Source organism: Oncorhynchus mykiss, chromosome 16 (genome assembly GCF_057628025.1).
Source record: "Oncorhynchus mykiss isolate SJ-2025 chromosome 16, ASM5762802v1, whole genome shotgun sequence".
Lineage (NCBI taxonomy): Eukaryota > Metazoa > Chordata > Actinopteri > Salmoniformes > Salmonidae > Oncorhynchus > Oncorhynchus mykiss.
This window is the reverse complement of record NC_143037.1, coordinates 74,874,113-74,896,200: the sequence shown is the minus strand read 5'-3', so window position 1 is coordinate 74,896,200 and position 22,088 is coordinate 74,874,113. Positions and strand designations below refer to the sequence as shown.

The 22,088-nt window shown below is 43.0% G+C and overlaps 1 protein-coding gene and 1 pseudogene across 2 annotated transcripts; one reads left to right on the top strand and one right to left on the bottom strand.

Annotated features, from left to right (window-relative positions):
* Positions 1-12,105: 12,105 nt before the first annotated feature.
* On the bottom strand, positions 12,106-13,300 carry LOC110492916 (aerolysin-like protein; annotated as a pseudogene). Its single transcript, XR_016487544.1, has 2 exons — positions 12,813-13,300; positions 12,106-12,535 (listed from the first exon to the last, which is right to left on the bottom strand). The product of XR_016487544.1 is annotated as an aerolysin-like protein (transcript).
* A 6,658-nt stretch (positions 13,301-19,958) lies between these two features.
* On the top strand, positions 19,959-21,312 carry LOC110492684 (aerolysin-like protein). The gene is made up of 2 exons (XM_090203929.1): positions 19,959-20,490; positions 20,820-21,312. The coding sequence occupies exons 1-2, from the start codon at positions 20,008-20,010 to the stop codon at positions 21,267-21,269; spliced, it is 933 nt and encodes a 310-aa protein (XP_090060055.1). The 5' UTR covers positions 19,959-20,007; the 3' UTR covers positions 21,270-21,312.
* Positions 21,313-22,088: the final 776 nt, after the last annotated feature.

Below are 22,088 nucleotides of genomic sequence, written 5' to 3'. Positions count from 1 at the left end.
ACTGGGCCAATTCTGCACCGCCCTATGGGATCCCAATCACAGCCAGATGTGATGCAGTCTGGATTTGAACCAGGTACTGCAGTGACACCCTTTGCACTGAGATGCAGTGTCTTAGACCACTGTGCGCCACTCAATGAGGTGGTATTATGAAAATTGTGCTCAGAATTTTTTAGAAGGGTGATATCTTAGTGCCCTCCAGTGGCGATGACTATAATTGCAGCCAGGGAGACAACAGCAGCCTCAATAGGTGTACCGTGGTCCAGATCCAGACCCAGAACGGGGTCAATATGGAACGCTAGTTGTCAGCATATCAAGAAGCTGAAACATGGCTTAAGCCTGATGAATTGACTGTGTTAAATGGAGGCCTCACCTCCTGGTTACACTAGTGACCATATCACATCCTGCAAAGGCGGAGGTGTTGCTAACATTTACGATAGCAAATTTCAATTTACAAAAATAACCCAATGTCTTCGTCTTTTGAGCTTCTAGTCATGAAATCTATGCAGCCTACTCAATCACTTTTTATAGCTACTGTTTACAGGCCTCCTGGGCCATATACAGCGTTCCTCACTGAGTTCTCTGAATTCCTATCGGACCTTGTAGTCATGGCAGATGGTGACTTAAATATACACATGAAAAATCCACAGACCCACTCCAACAGGCTTTCGGAGCCATAGTCGACTCAGTGGGTTTTGTCCAACATGTCTCCGGACCTAGTCACTGCCACAGTCATACTCTGGACCTAGTTTTGTCCCATGGAATAAATGTTGTGGATCTTAATGTTTTTCCTCATAATCCTGGACTATCGGACCACCATTTTAGTATGTTTACAATCGCAACAAAATAATCTGCTCAGACCCACACCAAGGATCATCAAAAGACGTGCTAGAAATTCTCAGACAACCCAAAGATTCCTAGATGCCCTTCCAGACTCCCTCCACCCACCCAAGGGTGTCAGAGTACAACAATCAGTTAACCACCTAACTGGGGAAATACATTTAACCTTGCGTAATACCCTAGATGCAGTTGCACTCCTAAAAATTAAAAACATTTCTCATAAGAAACATGCTCCCTGGCATACAGAAAATACCCGAGCTCTGAAGCAAGCTTCCAGAAAATTGGAACGGAAATGGCGCTACACCAAACTGGAAGTCTTCCGACTAGCTTGGAAAGACAGTACCATGCAGTATTGAAGAGCCCTCAGTGCTGCTACACCAAACTGGAAGTCTTCCGACTAGCTTGGAAAGACAGTACCATGCAGTATCGAAGAGCCCTCAGTGCTGCTCGATCATCCTATTTTTCAAACTTAATTGAGGAAAATAAGAACAATCCCCCCCAAAAATGTGATACTGTCGCAAATCTAACTAAAAAACAGCATTCCCCAAGTGAGGATGGCTTTCACTTCAGCAGTGATACATTCATGAAATTCTTTGATGAAAAGATCATGATCATAAGAAAGCAAATGATGGACTTTAAATCTGCGTATTCCTCCTAAGCTCAGTTGTCTGCCAGGACCTAGGATCAAGGGAGACACTCAAGTTTTTTAATACTATATACCTTGACACATTGATCAAAATAGTCTTGGCCTCTAAACCTTCAAGCTGCATACTGGACCCTATTCCAACTAACCTACTGAAAGAGCTGCTTCCTGTGCTTGGCCCTCATAGGTTAAACATAATAAACGTCCCTCTATCCACCGGATGTGTACCTAACTCACTAAAAGTGGCAGTAATAAAGCCTCTCTTGAAAAAGCCAAACCTTGACCCAGAAAATATAAAAAACTATCGTCCTAAATCGAGTCTCCCATTCCTCTCAAAAAAAATGTAAAAGCTGCAACTCACTGCCTTCATGAAGAGAAACAATGTATACGAAACGCTTCAGTCTGGTTTCAGTCCCCATCATAGCACTGAGACTGCACTTGTAAAGATGGTAAATTACCTTTTAATGGCGTCAGACTGAGGCTCTGCATCTGTCCTCGTGCTCCTTTGATACCATCGATCACCACATTCTTTTGGAGAGATTGGAAACCCAAATTGGTCTACACGGACAAGTTCTGGCCTGGTTTAGATCTTATCTGTCGGAAAGATATCAGTTTGTCTCTGTGGATGGTTTGTCCTCTGACAAATCAACCGTAAATGTTCCTCCAGGCTCCGTTTTAAGACCACTATTGTTTTCACTATAAGTTTTACCTCTCTGTGATGTCATTCGGAAACCTAATGTTGACTTTCACTGCGGATGACACACAGCTGTACATTTCAATGAAGCATGGTGAAGCCCCAAAATTGCCCTCCCTGGAAGCCTGTGTTTCAGACATAAGGAAGTGGATGGCGGCAAATGTTCCACTTTTAAACTCTGACAAAACAGAGGTGCTAGTTCTAGGTCCGAAGAAACAAAGAGATCTTCTGTTGAATCTGACAATTAATCTTGATCATTGTACAGTCGTCTCAAATAAAACTGTGAGGGACCTCTGTGTTCCTCTGGACCCTGATCTCTCTTTTGACAAATATATCAAGACTGTTTCAAGGACAGCTTTTTTCGATCTATGTAACATTGTAAAAATCAGAACCTTTCTGTCCAAAAATGAATCCATGCTTTTGTCACTTCTACGTTAGACTACTGCAATGCTCTATTTTCCGGCTTCCCGGATAAAGCTCTAAATAAACTTCAGTTAGTGCTAAACACGGCTGCTAGAATCCTGATTAGAACCCCCAAAATTGATCATATTACTCCAGTGCTAGCCTGGCTTCCTGTTAAGGCAAGGGCTGATTTCAAGGTTTTACTGCTAACCTACAAAGCATTACATGGTCTTGCTCCTACCTATCTTTCCGATTTGCTCCTGCCGTACATACCTACACATACGCTACGGTCACAAGACACAGGCCTCCTTACTGTCCCTAGAATTTCTAAGCAAACAACTGGCTTTCTCCTATAGAGCTCCATTTTTATGGAATGGTCTGCCTATCCATGTGAGAGACGCAGATTCTTTCTCGACCTTTAAGTCTTTATTGAAGACTCATCTCTTCATTAGGTCCTATGATTGAGTGTAGTCTGGCCCAGGAGTGTGAAGGTGAACGGAAAGGCACTGGAGCAACGAACCGCCCTTTCTGTCTCTGCCTGGCCGGTTCCCCTTTCTCCACTGGGATTCTCTGCCTTTAACCCTATTACAGGGGTTGAGTCACTGGCTTACTGGTGCTCTTCCATGCCGTCCCTAGGAGGGGTGCGTCACTTGAGTGGGTTGAGTCACTGACATGATCTTCCTGTCGGGGTTGGCGCCCCCCCCTTGGGTTCGTGTCGTGGGGGAGATCTTCGTGGGCTATGCTCGGGCTTGTCTCAGGATGGTAAGTTGGTGGTTGAAGATATCCCTCTAGTGGTGTGGGGGCTATGCTTTGGCAAAGTGGGTGATGTTATTAGCCTGCCTGTTTGGCCCTGTTCGGGGCTATCGTCAGATGGGGCCACAGTGTCTCCCGACCCTTCCTGTCTAGGGTCAGTCTGTTATATCTGGAGTATTTCTCCTGTCTTATCCAGTGTCCTGTGTGAATTTAAGTATGCTCTCTCTAATTTTCGCTCTTTCTCTGCAGTTAGTTTCAGAATGGGTGGTAAGGAATAAGTTAGTCCTAAATATTTCTAAAACCTAAAGCATTGTATTTGGGACAAATCATTCACTAAACCCTCAACCTCAACTACATCTCGTAATGAATAATGTGGAAATTGAGCAAGTTGAGGTGACTAAACTGCTTGGAGTAACCCTGGATTGTAAACTGTCATGGTCAAAACATATTGATACACCAGTAGCTAAGATGGGGAGAAGTCTGTCCATAATAAAGCGCTGCTCTGACTTCTTAACAACAACATCACCTGGACTACAGTTCAGTCGTGTGGTCAGGTGCCACAAAGAGGGACTTGGGGGAAATTGCAGTTGGCTCAGAACAGGGCAGCACTGCTAGCCCTAAAAAGTACACTGAGAGCCTGAGACATTAATGACATGCATGTCAATCTCTCATAGTTCAAAGCGGAAGAGAGAATGACTTCCTCATTACCTGTTTTTGTAAGAAGTGTTGACAAGCTGAAGGTACCGAGCAGTCTGTTTAAAATACTAGCACACAGCTCGGACACCCATGCATACCCCACAAGACATGCCACCAGAGGTATCTTCACAGTCCCCAAGTCCAGAACAGACTACGGGATGTGCACAGTACTACATAGAGCCATGACTACATGGAACTCCATTATGAAGTAACACAAAGTAACACAAACATATGCACAGACACATGCATACACACACACACGATAACATACTGTGGAAGGACCACCAGAGAGCAGGCTGGGCTCACAGATAGTAGACCAACAAGGCATGGGAGACAAGGTAACCAGAGGCAATTAAGCACAGCTGACGGTGCTAATGACATATTCTCCTTCCCCTATAAGAGAGAGTATGGAACCAGCAGAGCGAAGGGGGAAAAAACGATCTCTGGAAGATGGCCACCGAGACAGAGGAGCTATCTATGAAGAACCACTAAGACGGTGACAATCTGTGACTTTTGTTGTAGTTTAAAGCTTATTGTATTGTATTGTATTGTATTGTATTGTATTGTATTGTGTTCCTGTTTGATCTGGAGAATATGTGTTTTTTCCTTGGAGGATTTTCATTGATTATGTTGGAGTGTTTGTGTTGACCCAATGCCCTCAATAGAGAACTGTGTTCAATCCAGAAAACCTACTCCTGACTCGTTTCTTCCACCTTTCTGCTTTAGACTGGCGCCCAATTACTTGGTCCGCTACGCACTATACACACATTGATTTTGTACTGTAGATATGTGGTAGTAGGGACCTGAGGGAACCCAGTGTGTTGTGAAATCTGTGAATGTTTCATAATGTTTTTAAAATTGTATAAACTGCCTTAATGTTTCTATTTTCTGTCCCAAATGGCATCCTATTCTCTAAAAGTAGTGCACTAAATAAGTGATAGGGTGCCATTTGGGACACAAATCTATTGGCTCAGACAAGATGGTCCCTGTGGCAGACCTGGGGTTTTCCAACAGCCAGCGCCTTAACCCAGCCAGCCACTGCCGTGACCACAGCCGTGTGGGTGCGTAAACAGTTACCATTCATCATCCCTCCCCCCATTCTTGGTTCTCTCTTCCTCCATTATCCCCCCCCCCCCCCCCCTCTCTCCTGTCATCCATCTGATCTTCATGATTCGATCACAGGAGTATAGGTTGAGGGCGTCGCTATTGTCTCTGTTACTAATAATAGCGGTACAGTTTTATCTTTTACAATCACACCTCCTCGATGAATTCTAAAGCCAGAGCTGTACTCTTTAACCTTCTTCAGCAGCACCCTACTTCCTCTCACCAAGACAGTTCAAATGATTACTGAGTCAATAAATGTCAGTTATTCCTCCAAGGTGACAAACATTGGGGAAACAGTCAGCTTTGCATTAAATTCCGTGTTAATAACAACCGAATCCAGCATGCTGTTACATAAATCCTAAACAACTCTACTTCCACTCTGCAAAGTGTAGTGGCCATGGCCATAAAAGCTGTGGTCTAGAGAGTTTGATATACAGTTTTAGGGGGTTTATACAGGCCATAAAAGCTGTGGTCTAGAGGGTTTGATATACAGTTTTAGGGGGTTTATACAGGCCATAAAAGCTGTGGTCTAGAGGGTTTGATATACAGTTTTGGGTTTTTTTTACAGACTTTTGAGCAATATCTCTCTCACACACACACTCTCCCTTTATCTCTGAACTAGCACGGCTCTGGCCATTAGAAGGAATTATTCCTGTTGTATATTTTCTCCTCTCATCCATTGAAGTTCCCCCCCCCCGTAATAGAGACTCCTGGCTTTCGGCCAGTAGAATAGAGACAATAGATCATTATAAGAGGGTAAAGGTAATGGGCTATATTTCACATACTTCCTAAACAGTACAGATCAAATATATTTTTCCATACATTGACAGTTCACCTACCGGAAATAATTTGGCAGGACATTAATCTTATTGCATTGAATTGTTCATCTGTGTGCTTTTTCTCAGAGATCAAATGATAGTACTGTTGTAGCCGACTCCCTGCTGATCCAAAGCAAAGAACCCTTTCATTTAGAATATGTTGCATCGTTGCTTTGGTTTTAAATAATTTATTCACTCATGGTGTTTCTACTTAGTGGATGTAGCTACATGACCACTAGATGGTGGTGTCACACTTCATAGGTCTTTCAAAGCCCATATTATGTGTAGCCTATTTGTAGGTTATATCCTCATGTAGCTGCACTTAAAATGACATTTTACTCATGCTTTTCCTATCTGTTTCATTGAAAATCATGGTCACAGAGCTGATCTCTAATGTTAACAAGGTCCAATGAGTCACTGATTAAAACCATTTACAGTGGAAGACCTTTGATAATTGTAGCAAAGTTCTCTGCTATTTCTATTGTTGTTCAACTGTGAAAAGGAAAATAAATGTATGCCAATAAATTTAGTTTAGTTTTGCGCCAAACCTTTTGTTTACAGCGCTACTCTTAACATTCATGCATTTGTTAATTAAAAGTATAAATACAAAGTGATAATATGTTAATTCATAAGTTAAGCTAAATAAACTAAATACTAACTTTGTTTGTCCTTGTAATTAGTGGGGTACTTCATGTTTCTCGGTTGGAGATGTTGACAGGCACATGGAGGTGAGGTCATGCCAATCTGTTGATTGTCCCGGGGGGACATTGAAATGTGAATTGGTACATTCCATGGTGATGTGTATCTTCTTCTTCTATGGTATAATGGTGTTCGCAAAACAATTGGATGTACATTCTACCACCAGAGGTGGATAACAAGGACCCCAAAAAGGAAAGAATTATAATCATACAAATTATCAAAAAATGTATTTTAACTAAACAAAATCATCCTGCTTTCTGTATAAAACCCCCAAATTCTAATCAGGTTGCTACACAGCCTCAGAAGCTACCTGCGAGGGCGATAGATTTCATAGCGATTATAGTCCTTGCAGTGCTTCTGCAGTGAAGTCTTGGAGCCCCAAAAACTTCTCGGCTGCAGATATAATGATGTCCAGATTATTGGACTTCATGGAACAATTGATACAATTGATCACTGTGGCTATAAATGTTACAAAAGTCCACCTTCTTCACATTGAGTCCAAATCCAAATCACTTAATTGACTTAAAACATTAGCAACTGGTTCAAATCAAAATCAAAATGTATTTGTCACATACACGTGGTTAGCAGATGTTAATGCGAGTGTAGCGAAATGCTTGTGCTTCTAGTTCCGGCAATGCAGTAATAACCAACAAGTAATCTAACTAACAATTCCAAAACTACTGTCTTATACACAGTGTAAGGGGATAAAGAATATGTACATAAGGATATATGAATGAGTGATGGTACAGGGCAGCATAGGCAAGATACAGTAGATGGTATCGAGTACAGTATATACATATGAGATGAGTATGTAAACAAAGTGGCATAGTTAAAGTGGCTAGTGATACATGTATTACATAAGGATGCAGTCGATGATATAGAGTACAGTATATACGTATGCATATGAGATGAATAATGTAGGGTAAGTAAACATATAAGGTAGCATTGTTTAAAGTGGCTAGTGATATATTTACATCATTTCCCATCAATTCCCATTATTAAAGTGGCTGGAGTTGAGTCAGTGTCAATGTCAGTGTGTTGGCAGCAGCCACTCAATGTTAGTGGTGGCTGTTTAACAGTCTGATGGCCTTGAGATAGAAGCTGTTTTTCAGTCTCTCGGTCCCAGCTTTGATGCACCTGTACTGACCTCGCCTTCTGGATGATAGCGGGGTGAACAGGCAGTGGCTCGGGTGGTTGATGTCCTTGATGATCTTTATGGCGTTCCTGTAACATCGGGTGGTGTAGGTGTCCTGGAGGGCAGGTAGTTTGCCCCCGGTGATGCGTTGTGCAGACCTCACTACCCTCTGGAGAGCCTTACGGTTGAGGGCGGAGCAGTTGCCGTACCAGGCGGTGATACAGCCCGCCAGGATGCTCTCGATTGTGCATCTGTAGAAGTTTGTGAGTGCTTTTGGTGACAAGCCGAATTTCTTCAGCCTCGTGAGGTTGAAGAGGCGCTGCTGCGCCTTCTTCACGATGCAGTCTGTGTGAGTGGACCAATTCAGTTTGTCTGTGATGTGTATCCCGAGGAACTTAAAACTTGCTACCCTCTCCACTACTGTTCCATCGATGTGGATAGGGGGGTGTTCCCTCTGCTGTTTCCTGAAGTCCACAATCATCTCCTTAGTTTTGTTGACGTTGAGTGTGAGGTTATTTTCCTGACACCACACTCCGAGGGCCCTCACCTCCTCCCTGTAGGCCGTCTCGTCGTTGTTGGTAATCAAGCCTACCACTGTTGTGTCATCCGCAAACTTGATGATTGAGTTGGAGGCGTGCGTGGCCACGCAGTCGTGGGTGAACAGGGAGTACAGGAGAGGGCTCAGAACGCACCCTTGTGGGGCCCCAGTGTTGAGGATCAGCGGGGAGGAGATGTTGTTGCCTACCCTCACCACGTGGGGGCGGCCCGTCAGGAAGTCCAGTACCCAGTTGCACAGGGCGGGGTCGAGACCCAGGGTCTCGAGCTTGATGACGAGCTTGGAGGGTACTATGGTGTTGAATGCCGAGCTGTAGTCGATGAACAGCATTCTCACATAGGTATTCCTCTTGTCCAGATGGATTAGGGCAGTGTGCAGTGTGGTTGAGATTGCATCGTCTGTGGATCTATTTGGGCGGTAAGCAAATTGGAGTGGGTCTAGGCTGTCGGGTAGGGTGGAGGTGATATGGTCCTTGACTAGTCTCTCAAAGCACTTCATGATGACGGAAGTGAGTGCTACGGGGCGGTAGTCGTTTAGCTCAGTTACCTTAGCTTTCTTGGGAACAGGAACAATGGTGGCCCTCTTGAAGCATGTGGGAACAGCAGACTGGTATAGGGATTGATTGAATATGTCCGTAAACACACCGGCCAGCTGGTCTGCGCATGCTCTGAGGGCGCGGCTGGGGATGCCGTCTGGGCCTGCAGCCTTGCGAGGGTTAACACGTTTAAATGTCTTACTCACCTCGGCTGCAGTGAAGGAGAGACTGCATGTTTTCGTTGCAGGCCATGTCAGTGGCACTGTATTGTCCTCAAAGCGGGCAAAAAAGTTATTTAGTCTGCCTGGGAGCAAGACATCCTGGTCCGTGACTGGGCTGGATTTCTTCTTGTAGTCCGTGATTGACTGTAGACCCTGCCACATGCCTCTTGTGTCTGAGCCGTTGAATTGAGATTCTACTTTGATTCAACACTGTGGCATCTTGCCCTTCCACTCTCTTCACCGCCTCCACATAGGAGATTTACTGTACAGCCCTGATCCAGGGCACTCAAGTAAGTCCTGAGTATGATCCCCACCACAGTTGCAACATTTTCAATACCATACTTCTCCCGTCTGCAAACAATTGACACGTGACCATATATTTTACAGCTCCCACACTGTAATGGTTTCTACATGCTCTCACCGCATATGTCACATATCCAAGCTTCACATATTCAGGTAGGGTCTCCTCAAACAACAGTAATATTGATAGACTTTTCTCCTTCCATTTACCATACGGGTCAGGTGACGTGTACTGACCACTCCTGGGATTTTCTAACTAAGGTACTCATCATCTATATCCAAGGAGACTCCAGCTATAACTCCTTTTTGCAGGCGCCCTACTCCGAAGACAAATACAGGTTACTTCTGACGTGGACAATTTAACCAGATCCAGTGTATGTTAATTCTGTTCTTCATCGACACAATGAACCAAAACAAGGCCGCTTCTAGTCCCCTTTATTGAAAACCACCTTCCCCACTGCTTGGATTTCCCAAATGAACCTCCTTGTCCCAAAAAAATGATGTCCAATAAGAAATGCATTATTGGACCAGTCCATGTCTTCTACCACAACTTTTTGCTTGTTTTGTTCCATTCTTTGATATCTCTATTTTCCATTCATTGTCACACACTTCTCTTGCTGCACTTTCAGATTCAAGAAACAATTCCATGGACGCTGCCATTTTGGAACTGTCATCCATCTCCTGTTTACAATCTCACTGACTTATCAAGCCGTTCCCTGCAATCCTACCACACTCATTCTGGTAAAATGCATTATGGGTAAAATGTATTTTATCCCTTCTTTGTTTTAGGTCAGCAGGGAGTCGGCTACTACAGTACTATCATTTGACCTCTCTGAGAAAAAGCACACAGATTAACAATTCTATGCAATAGGATTGATATCCTGCCAAATTATTTCCGTAGGTGAACTGTCAATGTCTGGAAAAATATATTTGATCTGTAATGTGTAGGAAGTATGTGAAATATAGCCTATTACCTTTACCCTCTTATCAACTGTATTCTCTTCTGTCAGGCCGAAGATAGTTTTTAGTCTATATTCTTAGTAGCTGTCTACTTACCACCACAAACCGATGCTGGCACTAAGACCACACTAAATGAGCTGTATAAGGCCATAAGCAAACAGGAAAACGCTCATCCAGAGGCAGCGCTCCTAGTGGCTGAGGACTTTAATGCAGGGAAACTTAAATCAATTTTACCTCATTTCTACCAGCATGTTAAATGTGCAACCAGAGGAAAAAACTCTGTGCGTGTGAGTGACTGCATGTGTGCTAACAGACACATTAGATGATTCTTATATTAAATAATGAATGAATCATGATTAACAATTAGTTAGAAAGAGAACAACTCACTGTAATGATCATCAAAATATTGGAATGATAATTACAATATGTGAATTTTATGAATAGTATATCTAATGGAAGATGAATAAACTTAACTGGGGATAGAGCGAAAGCTTACTGACACACCAGACAAATGGTTTATTACAACTTTAATTTTAGTTACATAACATTGTTTTTTATGGTAAATGGGCATCTAACCATATAAGAAAACATTTTGTGGTGAATGTTGTTCAATAATTCACACAAAACGTGTTAAAATGTCATTGGACACAAAAGGCAACAGATTGTAGGAATGACCCACCTGTTGTTATACCCTCTGCTGAGACAGAAATAAAGAGTTGAGTCAACTGGGTTCAATTAGAATCACTCAAAGATGATCATTATTATGCACGCCTCTATGAAGAGGGAATGCAACACCCTGCTACAACTAAACTCTCTGTGAAGTGAAAAAGGTATGGACTGTAGGTGCGAGTAAGGATGACAACAGGCAGAATGTGGTACCGTTTACAAGGACTTTATTCCTTTACACGGTAATATGGGGAAAAGGGGCTGGACGGAACCAAAGCAAAGAAAGTAAATCTCAAAGCCCCCCCCTCTCCTATCTTACCTGCCTAACCACTTTTACCTAATTTAGCACCACCTGGTGCCCTAACCAAAAGACAGGGGGTGGTCCGCCCAGGTCTTACCTAGTGTGCCTAGACAGTGAATATACTACGGGTTTATGTATGCCCGCGGGCCTCTTGCCTAAACACTCCCAAGGTGCCTTCCCCTTCCCCCCTGGGAACAAATGAAACAGAATATTAAACAATTTCACAAACAAACTAAGAAACAAAGGACATCAAATAAGCTCTACCTGAGCAACAAACTCACAGAACATACCAGCTCTCAGCAATGAACTCCCAGCAAAATCAACCTTTAGCAAAATCTCTCTGCAATGACCTCCAAGCAAATCTCTCTATCACAAACAATCGCTCTGCAATGACCTCAGCAAAATCTCTATCACAAACAATCGCTCTGCAATGACCTCAGCAAATCTCTAGCAAAATCTCTCTCAGCAATCCCTACCTCCAAAATCTCTCTCTCCTGAACAGAACACTGGCTTTTATATAGCTTCAGAATGAATGGGTAATTGGAGACAGCTGTGTCTTGACGAGGGGGCGGGGTCAGCTCTCCAATTAGCCCTGGAGTCGACCAATCAGCTGCTTGAGGGATTTCAGGAAGCCATTTCCTGAAATAAACACATGCAAATACACAAACTACAACACATAAACTGGGGAACGTAACAATCATAATAACAGAGAAGGCACACAAATAATCAGTAATGGTGTCACGTTCTATCACTGTGCACACTATTCATGATGTCATACACTGGAATCATCTCTCCTTTGTGGATATCCTCACTGAAGTGTAAGTCACACCAGTGGATGGGAAGACCAGCTGACTGCCATTCATGCAGGTGACTTTCACTATGGCCCTGTAGTCAAGGTCGAAATTTGCTTCCACCATTGTGATATCAACATTCATGGTCTTCCCTGGAGGGATCTTCAGGTTGATGGTATCCGATTCTGTTATGGTCTCGGTGGTTGGTGGATTGCTCCACTCCCACGGTCAAGCTGAACCCTGATGACACCTCGACCAGATCTGGGATCCCCACTTTGACCGACACATTCAAGGTGGATTCTATCTTGTTGCTGACAGACCAGGAGTAAGTCTTGGTCAGGGTCTTGCTGCATGTAATGGACTCTTCTTGAACCAATGAGGTGTCATTGTGGTGGGACACGGATTTCACATATTCTGGAGTCACCTAAAATCAACACACACACAAAGATACAAATTGTTCAGACAAGACAAAGACAATTTTAGAACTAATCATCAGTGAGGAACTGATCAATTGATTTTTAGTAAGCCAACAATAGTAACTAATGTGTCTGTATGTGTGTGTGACTGTCCTAGAAATGAGATGCCTGATGAATGTCAACCCCCATATTGGATTACATGTTTTAAAGTGGACAGCCCCCTTAATGTTAGAGCATCGGTAGAGTTTTCCTGAGCCGTCTACACACATCTATAAAAGAGCTCACCTGGGGTTTGAAGAGGGACAGGGTGGGATACTCCATGTCGGTCAGCACGGACGAATTGATGGTGTTGATGAAGAGGAAGCCCATGCAGTCAATGTCTGAGCCATACCTGCCCTGCAGCCCCTGGCAGATTCCAGACCCCACATCTATGGTGTACTCAGTCTTCAGTCCCCAGCTGGTCATTTTTTCAAAGAACTCCCGGTTCTCACTCGTCGTGAACTTGATGGCACCCAGACGTGTGCCGGCGCCGTTACCCCACAGATACAGCTTGGTGATGCGCTCGCCGAGGTACAACTCAAACTCAAAATTTCCAAAGGTCTCAACGGCGCCCATCGGTCAGCTCCGCCCGCACAGCTTTCACCTGCCAGCCTTCCACCGCCACTCCGATCTTCTTGAGGGTGGCACCGTTGTTCATGCCGTGGAATTCAAATGGACTGCCTCCTCCACCACCGATCAACTGCAGTCTGGTTGCCATGTTAAGTGTGTGTGTACGTCACGGAACCTGAAATACAAATTTGTACAGATACATTTAAGAAACCTCCAACTCAAACTCAGATCTGATTCAGACATTCAAAGCACCAACAGGAAATTAAAGAACAAGATAAAAGGATCAAACAATAACTAAGGGATATAATGACTCATGGTAGGAACTAGAGGTCGAGAAACACATCAGTCTAGGGCTTCAACCCTGTTCCTGGAGAGCTACCCTCCCATAGATTCACTCCAGCCCTGTTCCTGGAGAGCTACCCTCCTATAGGTTCACTCCAGCCCTGTTCCTGGAGAGCTACCCTCCTATAGGTTCACTCCAGCCCTGTTCCTGGAGAGCTACCCTCCTGTTGGTTTTCACTCCAGCCCCAGTTGTAACTAACCTGATTATACCATCTACTGCATCTTGCCTATGCCGTTCGGCCATCGCTCATCCATATATCATCCATATATATTTTTATGTACATATTCTTATTAATTCCTTTACACTTGTGTGTGTATAAGGTAGGTGTTGTGAAATTGTTAGATTAATTGTTAGATATAACTGCATGGTCGGAACTAGAATCACAAGCAATTCGCTACACTCGCATTAACATCTGCTAACCATGTGTATGTGACAAATAAAAGTTGATTTGATTACAATCAGGTGGACTAGATTGGGATTGGAATGAAAAAAATACAGGACGGTAGCTCTGGCTAGGGTGACCAAATCGCTCCACAATCCTCAGATCACTGAGAATTAAGCGTTCTTGAATTGCTCCTAACTCCTCCTTGTCCTCCACCCTCCTCTAATCTTTCCATCTTTATTCTCCTGGAATATGTCACACCCATTCCTTCCTCCTCAGCTAGGAACCTCAGAGTCACCATGGCGTCCCTCTCCTACTCCCTGCACCTTCCCACTCTACCTCCTGCTGTTTCTTCCTGATCAACACCATGGAGTCCCTCTCCTACTCCCAGCACCTCCCACTCTACCTCCTGCTGTTTCTTCCTGATCAACACCATGGAGTCCCTCTCCTACTCCCAGCACCTCCCCACTCTACCTCCTGCTGTTTCTTCCTGATCAACACCATGGAGTCCCTCTCCTACTCCCAGCACCTCCCCACTCTACCTCCTGCTGTTTCTTCCTGATCAACACCATGGAGTTCCTCTCCTACTCCCAGCACCTCCCACTCTACCTCCTGCTGTTTCTTCCTGATCAACTTGGTGAATTATGTGTAATGAAAGATATTGTTGTGTATGAATGTTCCAGATGCTACATTAGAATATGATAACCTTCCCTTTAATGATGAGTATGAATGTAATAGATGCTACATCAGAATATGAGGTTGTTTATGGTGCTAAAACTCATCTCTCCAAACAAAGTTGCTGCTTTGAAATATCTGAAAGAATAAAGATTGAAATGAAAAAAGTCACCATTGGCCTCATGGTGAAATCCCTGAGCAGTTTTCTTGCTCTCCGGAAACTGAGTTAGGAAGGACGGCTCTTTAAGAGGCATTAGAAAACCTCCCTGGTCATTATGGTTGAATCTGTGCTTGAAATTCAGGACTCCCCAAAAACAGGTGTGCCAGGCTTTTGGTGTCAAACCCAAGAAGACTCGATTCTGTAATCGCTTCCAATGGTGCTTCAACAAAGTACTGAGTAAAGGGTCTGTAAATGTGATGTAAATATTTCTACATTTTTAGTACATTCAGGTTAGGGTAACATTTCTAAAAACCCGTTTTTGCTTCATCATTATTGTAGTTGTGTGTAGATTGATGAGGGTGGAAAAAACGATTTAATCCATTTTAGAATAAGGCTGTAACGTAACAAAATGTGGAAAAAGTGAATGGGTCTGAATACTTTATGAATGCACTGTATATAGTGTATGTACAACACTGCTAAGACTATCAGGTGTCTCATGAAGAATGTCATCTATCGGTTTGTTGTTGCTGTTAGGACCCAGACACGAAGGACACAGCACACCAAGAATTCATCTAGGAGTCATATTTGGGATATTGTTTCAGACTCTCATGTTTTTTTCTTCCTCACAGTGTTCTCAGAGTTCAGTGTTCTTAGAGCTCTCAGAGCTCTCAGTGTTCACACTGTTGTCAGTCTTGTCAATGTTCTCAGTGTTGTCAATGTTCTCTGTCTTGTCAATGTTCTCTGTCTTGTCAATGTTCTAAGTGTTGTCAACGTTCTCAGTGTTCTCAAAGTTCTCAGGACTGACAGTGCATTTTTCACTACTACTTATATACTGGCAATTTCAGGCCTATATGGTAATTACTGTTTATACTTCAATCTACATGGGGCAACAATTTCAAACTGGTTGCATCACCACTTGGTTTGGCAACTGCTCGGCATCCGACGGCAAGGGAGCTACAGAGGGTAGTGCGTATGGCCCAGTACACCTCTGAGGCCGAGATTTCTGCCATCCATGACCTCTATACTAGGCTGTGTCAAAGGAAGGCCCAAAAAATTGTCAAAGACTCCAGCCACCCAAAACATAGACTGTTCTCTCTGCTACCACCAGCTGTACCGAAGCGTGAAGTCTCGAAGGAATATTTGCAATGACCCCCTTATTTTATTTGTATTTATTCTACACTCAGTGAACTATAACCACACACACTTTCACATACTACACTGACACACACACAGTCACACTCTTCACATACACCGCTGGTACTCAATGTTGTCTATGCATAGTCACTTTACCCCTACCTACCTCCAGTTAACTGATCATAAATAATGTTTCATTTAATACAGACTTCAGGTGTCCCTGGTGTTGACATTCCACCACACACATTTGTCATGATTAGCACAATAAAAATGTGTTAATCAGGATGAAGGAAATGTCTCTGGTCTCATATCTTAACTTCCAGAACATATTCTGGACATTCTACCAATTGGTCTGCGGGGAGGTTATGACTGTGTCCCTTTGTGTGTTTACCCAGTCACCTGCATGAACCATGATAAACAGAACAGAGGATGCATTACAGCTTGTACAATTCACTGCTATGTCTTCAGTATTAGACATTTTCCACCGCATAGACTTTAAACTTATAGGATGTTATGACGAACAAAACTACAGTCTTAGAAAATAGGATTCCAAAACGGTTATCCGACTCGCCACATACGAGAAACATTTTTGATTCCAAGTAGAACCCTTTGTGGTCACAGATAGAACTATTTTGGGTTCCTTGTAGAACTCTGTGTGTAAAGGGTTCTACATGGAACTCAAAAGGGTTATACTTGGAACCAAAAGTGTTCTACCTGGAACCAAAAAGGGGTCTTCAAAGGGTTCTCCTATAGGCACAGCTAAAGAACCATTTTAGGTTTGAGATAGAACCTTTCTAAGATTGTTGTCATGACTGTCTTGATCAGGTCAGGTTACAGGAGACAACAACCCTACAGATTATCTCTCAACCCCAACAGAGGAGGAGAGATCTAGGGTTCTGATGATGCGGGGGGGTTTATGGCCCCTCACAGCCCTGGTAAATCTTAGGCCACAGACAACATTCCTTTGTCCTGTTACTATGGAGAACCAGCCTCAGAACATTAAACATGAAATAAAGGGACTTTGGAACAATGGTTTCCGTCAGCCACAATGGTGGTCATGACGATAGATGGACTATGAAAATGTATGTCATTTGTGTTCTGTTATTAAAGGTTAATAGATGACGTTGTTATGAAAACATTGTAATGTGAAGGGTTTTCCTAGTATATGTTTGATGTTTATACATTGTACGTTGTATGGAAAATATCCAAATCAAAGAGAATGTTTTGGGGAATATGAAATGTTAAGTTAGTTCAAATCTAGCCCTTGCCTCATTAACTTGGTACGCCCAGAGAATTGCCCTAAAGGCGACTACGCCCACTTCTGACCCAAGGGTATAAAACCTGTGAGTATAGAATTTACAACAGGACTATGTGACCCCAGCTGCAGCAGGGTCTGAAAAAGTCAACCAATCCTTTTCTACCCAAGCTGCGGATGAGTAGCTGTGTCTAAGCGGGTGAATTCAAATCGAACCACCTAGCCTCCAACTCCCTTCGAATCGTGGTATCTAAAGGGTTTCATTCCTATGCTGTGAGCTCTGAGCTACAGAACTGCCTGTCCTCAGAAGACCCCTTCCAGAGAAAAGGGGAGGGAACAGACTCCTAAGCCAAAAAGGACACTGACACCGGGAGGACGAGCAACGAGGTGCGCAGGAGAAGTGCGTCATCAAACAACGGAGCGGTCCACGCAGAGAATCCCCGGAGATCACCCCCACGTAATTACATCATTACATTCTGACCCATAAGAGCGGCAGTTGGAGGCAAGTCTAGGGTTAGAATAGCATAGCTGACAAATTCACCCAAATGTATATTTCTCTTGTGTACTTCTTTCTGTTCTCTCTCTTTTGAAATTCCAATTGTGGGTAACACGCGCCATAGTGTGTTGGCCCGTTATACTAAGTTCTCATCAATAGCCTATAATGTGTTTTGTCTATGTGTATCTTTTATCATCATTTTAGCTTTTCATTAGTGGGACCTGGGTCCGTGCAGATTCAAGGGCTATACGACGTTCAGATTATGAGACTGATAGAGGCAACTGGTTAATTAGCGGCTGTTGTAAAATCGATATTTTGATATTCTTTGGGAAATGGAAACTCAATAAAAACTGGTTTTCCCATGGTGCCCCAGGTTAAGGAGTTAATAATTGCTTGATTCAGTTAATCACGTAATTAGAAACTTATAATCATTCGATGAGCAACAGTCGCCACATTAACTAATACAACGTCATGACAGTGTATAGTATGAGTAGAGAAAGGTGCTGTTGCATATTAGTGAATATGTTTTGGTTAGTGACTGGAAACCACCGATATGCTCTCTGGCTCAAATATCAAGAAGAGGAAGTGGTACCAAGAGTGGTTGAAACTGTTGATACACGTTTGTCATGATTAGCACAAGTCTTAATCAGGGTCAAAGGATTTGTGTCAATTTCAACAGAAAACTACTGATGCATATCTTTGTATGGGCGTGCGGGGAGTTTTGCTGCGATATAAGAGAGTGCTTCTCCACTCCCGAGACACGTATTCCGCTGTTGCGTCTTTGGTGTTAAACAATTTAACTTCACTCTGAGTCTTGACTCTTAAACAGGTTAATTGCATATTGAATCAGACCTATTAGTTTACTTCAATTACTATCTTCTATAGCCATCCTTAACACTGAGGCCTGCATATCGTTGTATGTAATTACACAATGTCCCTAAATAACTAATCTTGCTAAATGAGAAAATATTTGAGAGCAATATTTTATTTTGACCAAATAATGAACAAAACGTGTATATATTTTTTTGTTTCCTATATTCTGAAACAGTTTCTTAATCAGTTATAAGGTCTAGCTGAACAAGCATGTTATGGGTTTGTTGTTCCCCACGATGAAATTGGGGAGGGGACTACGGATCTGTCTCTGTACGTCTGTTGGTATGTTTGTTTGTACTTTAGTAAAACAAGATATCTCTGAGAGCACTGGGCTGATTTTGACAAAACTTGGGTGAATGATTCATCTTGCCATAGAGATCCAACATTTACAAAATTACACTGATTGCTCCAAGGTGGGAGTTATGGTATTTAACTGCAATTTGTTAGTAACACACAATAAGTCAATTGGCCGAGGAGGCGGTAGTGCATCATTCGTGGGGGACGACATGTTTACTGTTGCCTTGTTTTTACATGGTTGACTTTAGCCTCCTATTGTTCTGTTTTGAATTCAAAAGTATGATGTTAGTATGATGTTTAATGTGAGGTGAGTAGACTGTTGAGTGTAGTGCTTTACATCAAGCTGTCTCTTCATCTTGAATACTGTTACGTTCCCCAGTTTTTGTGTTGTGGGTTTGTGTATATGTGTTATTTCAGGAAATGGCTTCCTGGATTCCCCCAAGCAGCTGATTGGTCGGCCCCAGTGCAGACTGGAGCTCTGATCCCGCCTTCTCGTTAGGGGATACAGCTGTCGGCAATTACAAACTCCTTCTGCAGCTTTATAAGCCAGTGTTCCTTTGTTAGGAAGAGAGAGCTTCTTTGATGTCCTGTGTTGCTCAGGGAGAGCTTCTTGGTATGTCCTGTGTTTTGTTGCTGGGCTGTATATTGTAAAGTGTTTTGTTGCTTGTCCTGCAGATGTATGTCAAAAGGACTGTTTTTGATCTTTGAAATTGTTAACTTGAATTTATTATTCAGTCATGTTTTAGGTGTTCCTTGACTAAATCATTGGACAGATGCTTTAAAAGGTTGACAGACCCTGTTCTATATTAGACAGTGTCATAATATATTAATGCATAAATGTGATTACTGCAGCCTGTGTTAATGAATATTGTTATACATTAATTAATCAAAATCAATCTTTTATTATTTCAGGTATTTCAAAGCGGAGACTGTTTGGAAAGGTGAGTTCCAGCGCCATAACCAACTCACATTCTGAAGTGGAATCTCTAACATTCATATTCATGATTCTTTGTAACTATAGCAACATCAGAATTAATTTTAGAAGTGCATAGACGTGCTCACTTACAAAACAATATGTTTCATTGCACAAGTCACCAAGTTGATCAGGAAGAAACAGCAGGAGGTAGAGTGGGGATGTGCTGGGAGTAGGAGAGGGACTCTATGGCTTTGAATGTCTGACTCAGTTCCTTTGAGTTGGAGGCTTCTTAAATTGATATGTACAAACTTGTATTTGAGGTTCCGTGACGCGCGCACACATGGCAACCACACTGCATTTGATCGGTGGAGGAGGAGGCACTTACTTTGAATTCCACGGCATGAACAACGGTGCCACCCTCAAGAAGATCGGAGTGGCGGTGGGAGACTCGCAGGTGAAAGCCGTGCGGGCGGAGCTTACCGACGGGAAAGTAGCAACTTTTGGAGATGCTAACACTTTCAATGAGTTTGAGTTCAACCTAGGCGAGCGCATCACCAAGCTGTCTCTGTGGGGTAACGGCGCCGGCACACGTCTGGGTGCCATCAAGTTCACGACGAGTGAGAACCGGCAGTTCTTTGAAAAAATGACCAGCTGGGGACTGAAGACTGAGTACACCATAGATGTGGGGTCCGGAATCTGCCTGGGGCTGGAGGGCAGGTCTGGCTCGGACATTGACTGCATGGGCTTCCTCTTCATCAAAACCATCAAGTCGTCCGTAATAACTGACATGGAGTATCCCACCCTGTCCCTCTTCAAACCCCAGGTGAGCTCTTCCATAGACGTGTGTAGACAGCTCAGGAATACTCTACCGCTGCACTAACATTAAGGGGGCTGTCCACTTTAAAACATGTAATCCAATATGGGGGTTGACATTCATCAGGGATCTCTTCTAGGACAGTCATGCCTTATGTTTAATTGGCTTTGGTCAGTGAAATAGCCCCAACATTGTTTTACATTTACTCATATGCATCAGTCCAAGATGGAAAGCGCGCGCACACACACACACATTGTTAGCTTTCTAAAAAATGTGTTATCAGTTAATAAATTGTCTTTGTCTTGTTTGAACAACTTGTATCTATGTGTTCATTTTAGGTGACCCCGGAATATGTGAAATCTGTGTCTCATCACAACGACACCTCCTTGGTTCTAGAAAAGTCCATTACATACAGCAAGACGCTGACCAAGACTTCCTCCTGGTCAGTCAGCAACAAAATAGAATTCACCTTGAATGTGTCGGTCAAAGCAGGGATCCCAGATCTGGTCGAGCTGTCATCAGGGTTCAGCTTGACCGTGGGAGTGGAGCAATCCACCAGCCTGCAGAAGACCGAGATCATAACAGAATCAGGTACCATCAACGTGAAGATCCCTCCAGGGAAGACCATGGATGTTGAGATCACAATGGGGAAAGCAAATATCGACCTCGACTACAGGGCCATAGTGAAGGTCACCTGCATGAATGGCAGTCAGCTGGTCTTCCCATCCAACGGCATCTACACTGGTGTGGCTTACACTTCATTGAGGTTATCCACAAAGGAGAGATGAGTCAAGTGTGACTTAATGAATAAAAAGTGCAGTGATAGAAATTGACCCTATGACTGATTCTTTGTGTGCCTTTTCTGTTATTATGATCGTCTTTGAGTGACTAATTGGACACAGATTTCTTTATCAGCAGAGGGTATAACAATGGGTGGATCTTTCCTTCCTTGATTTCGTAAAAGATTTGTCTTGTTTGCCTTAACTCCAGTATAGTTTTGACTTTCACATTTCATAACATTCACAAATATTGTAATTAGCATTACATTGAGTTCTCTAACAAACTCTTTATGAATAACACATGCTACACACATGTTAAAAGACATGTATAATGAACAATTTAAATACATTCCCCCCAACTCAAAAGAAGACAAAGACATGTAAATATTGGACTACCCATTGTGTAGAATACAACTAACAGCATTTCTGTTGTAATTCTAGTCACTATGGGGCAGCAGGTAGCTCAGTGGTTAGAGCATTGGGTCTTTAACCGAAAAATTACTAAACATGCAAATCCTGGAATTAATTAAATGACCTTTTGTTGCTGGCGCACCCGGGGGAATAAACTGAACAATATCACCATGATTTCATGACCTGAAATAAAACATCCCAAAAAAGTATCTCTCTCAAATGTCGCAGTTTTGCATTTTTCCCTTTGCCAAGATATTCCATCCACCTGACAGGTGTGGCATATCAAGAAGCTGATTAAACAGCAGGATCATTACACAGGATAACCTTGTGCTGGGAACAATACATGGCCACTCTAAAATGTGCAGAATACAATGCCACAGATATGATGTTGAGGAACGCAGGAATGTCCACGAGAGC

Coding starts and splice junctions, on each gene's coding strand:
- LOC110492684 (XM_090203929.1), top strand. CDS start 20,008: ATGGCAACCACACTGCATTTGATCGGTGGAGGAGGAGGCACTTACTTT. Junction 20,491..20,819: donor TGTCCCTCTTCAAACCCCAG/GTGAGCTCTTCC, acceptor TGTTCATTTTAG/GTGACCCCGGAATATGTGAA.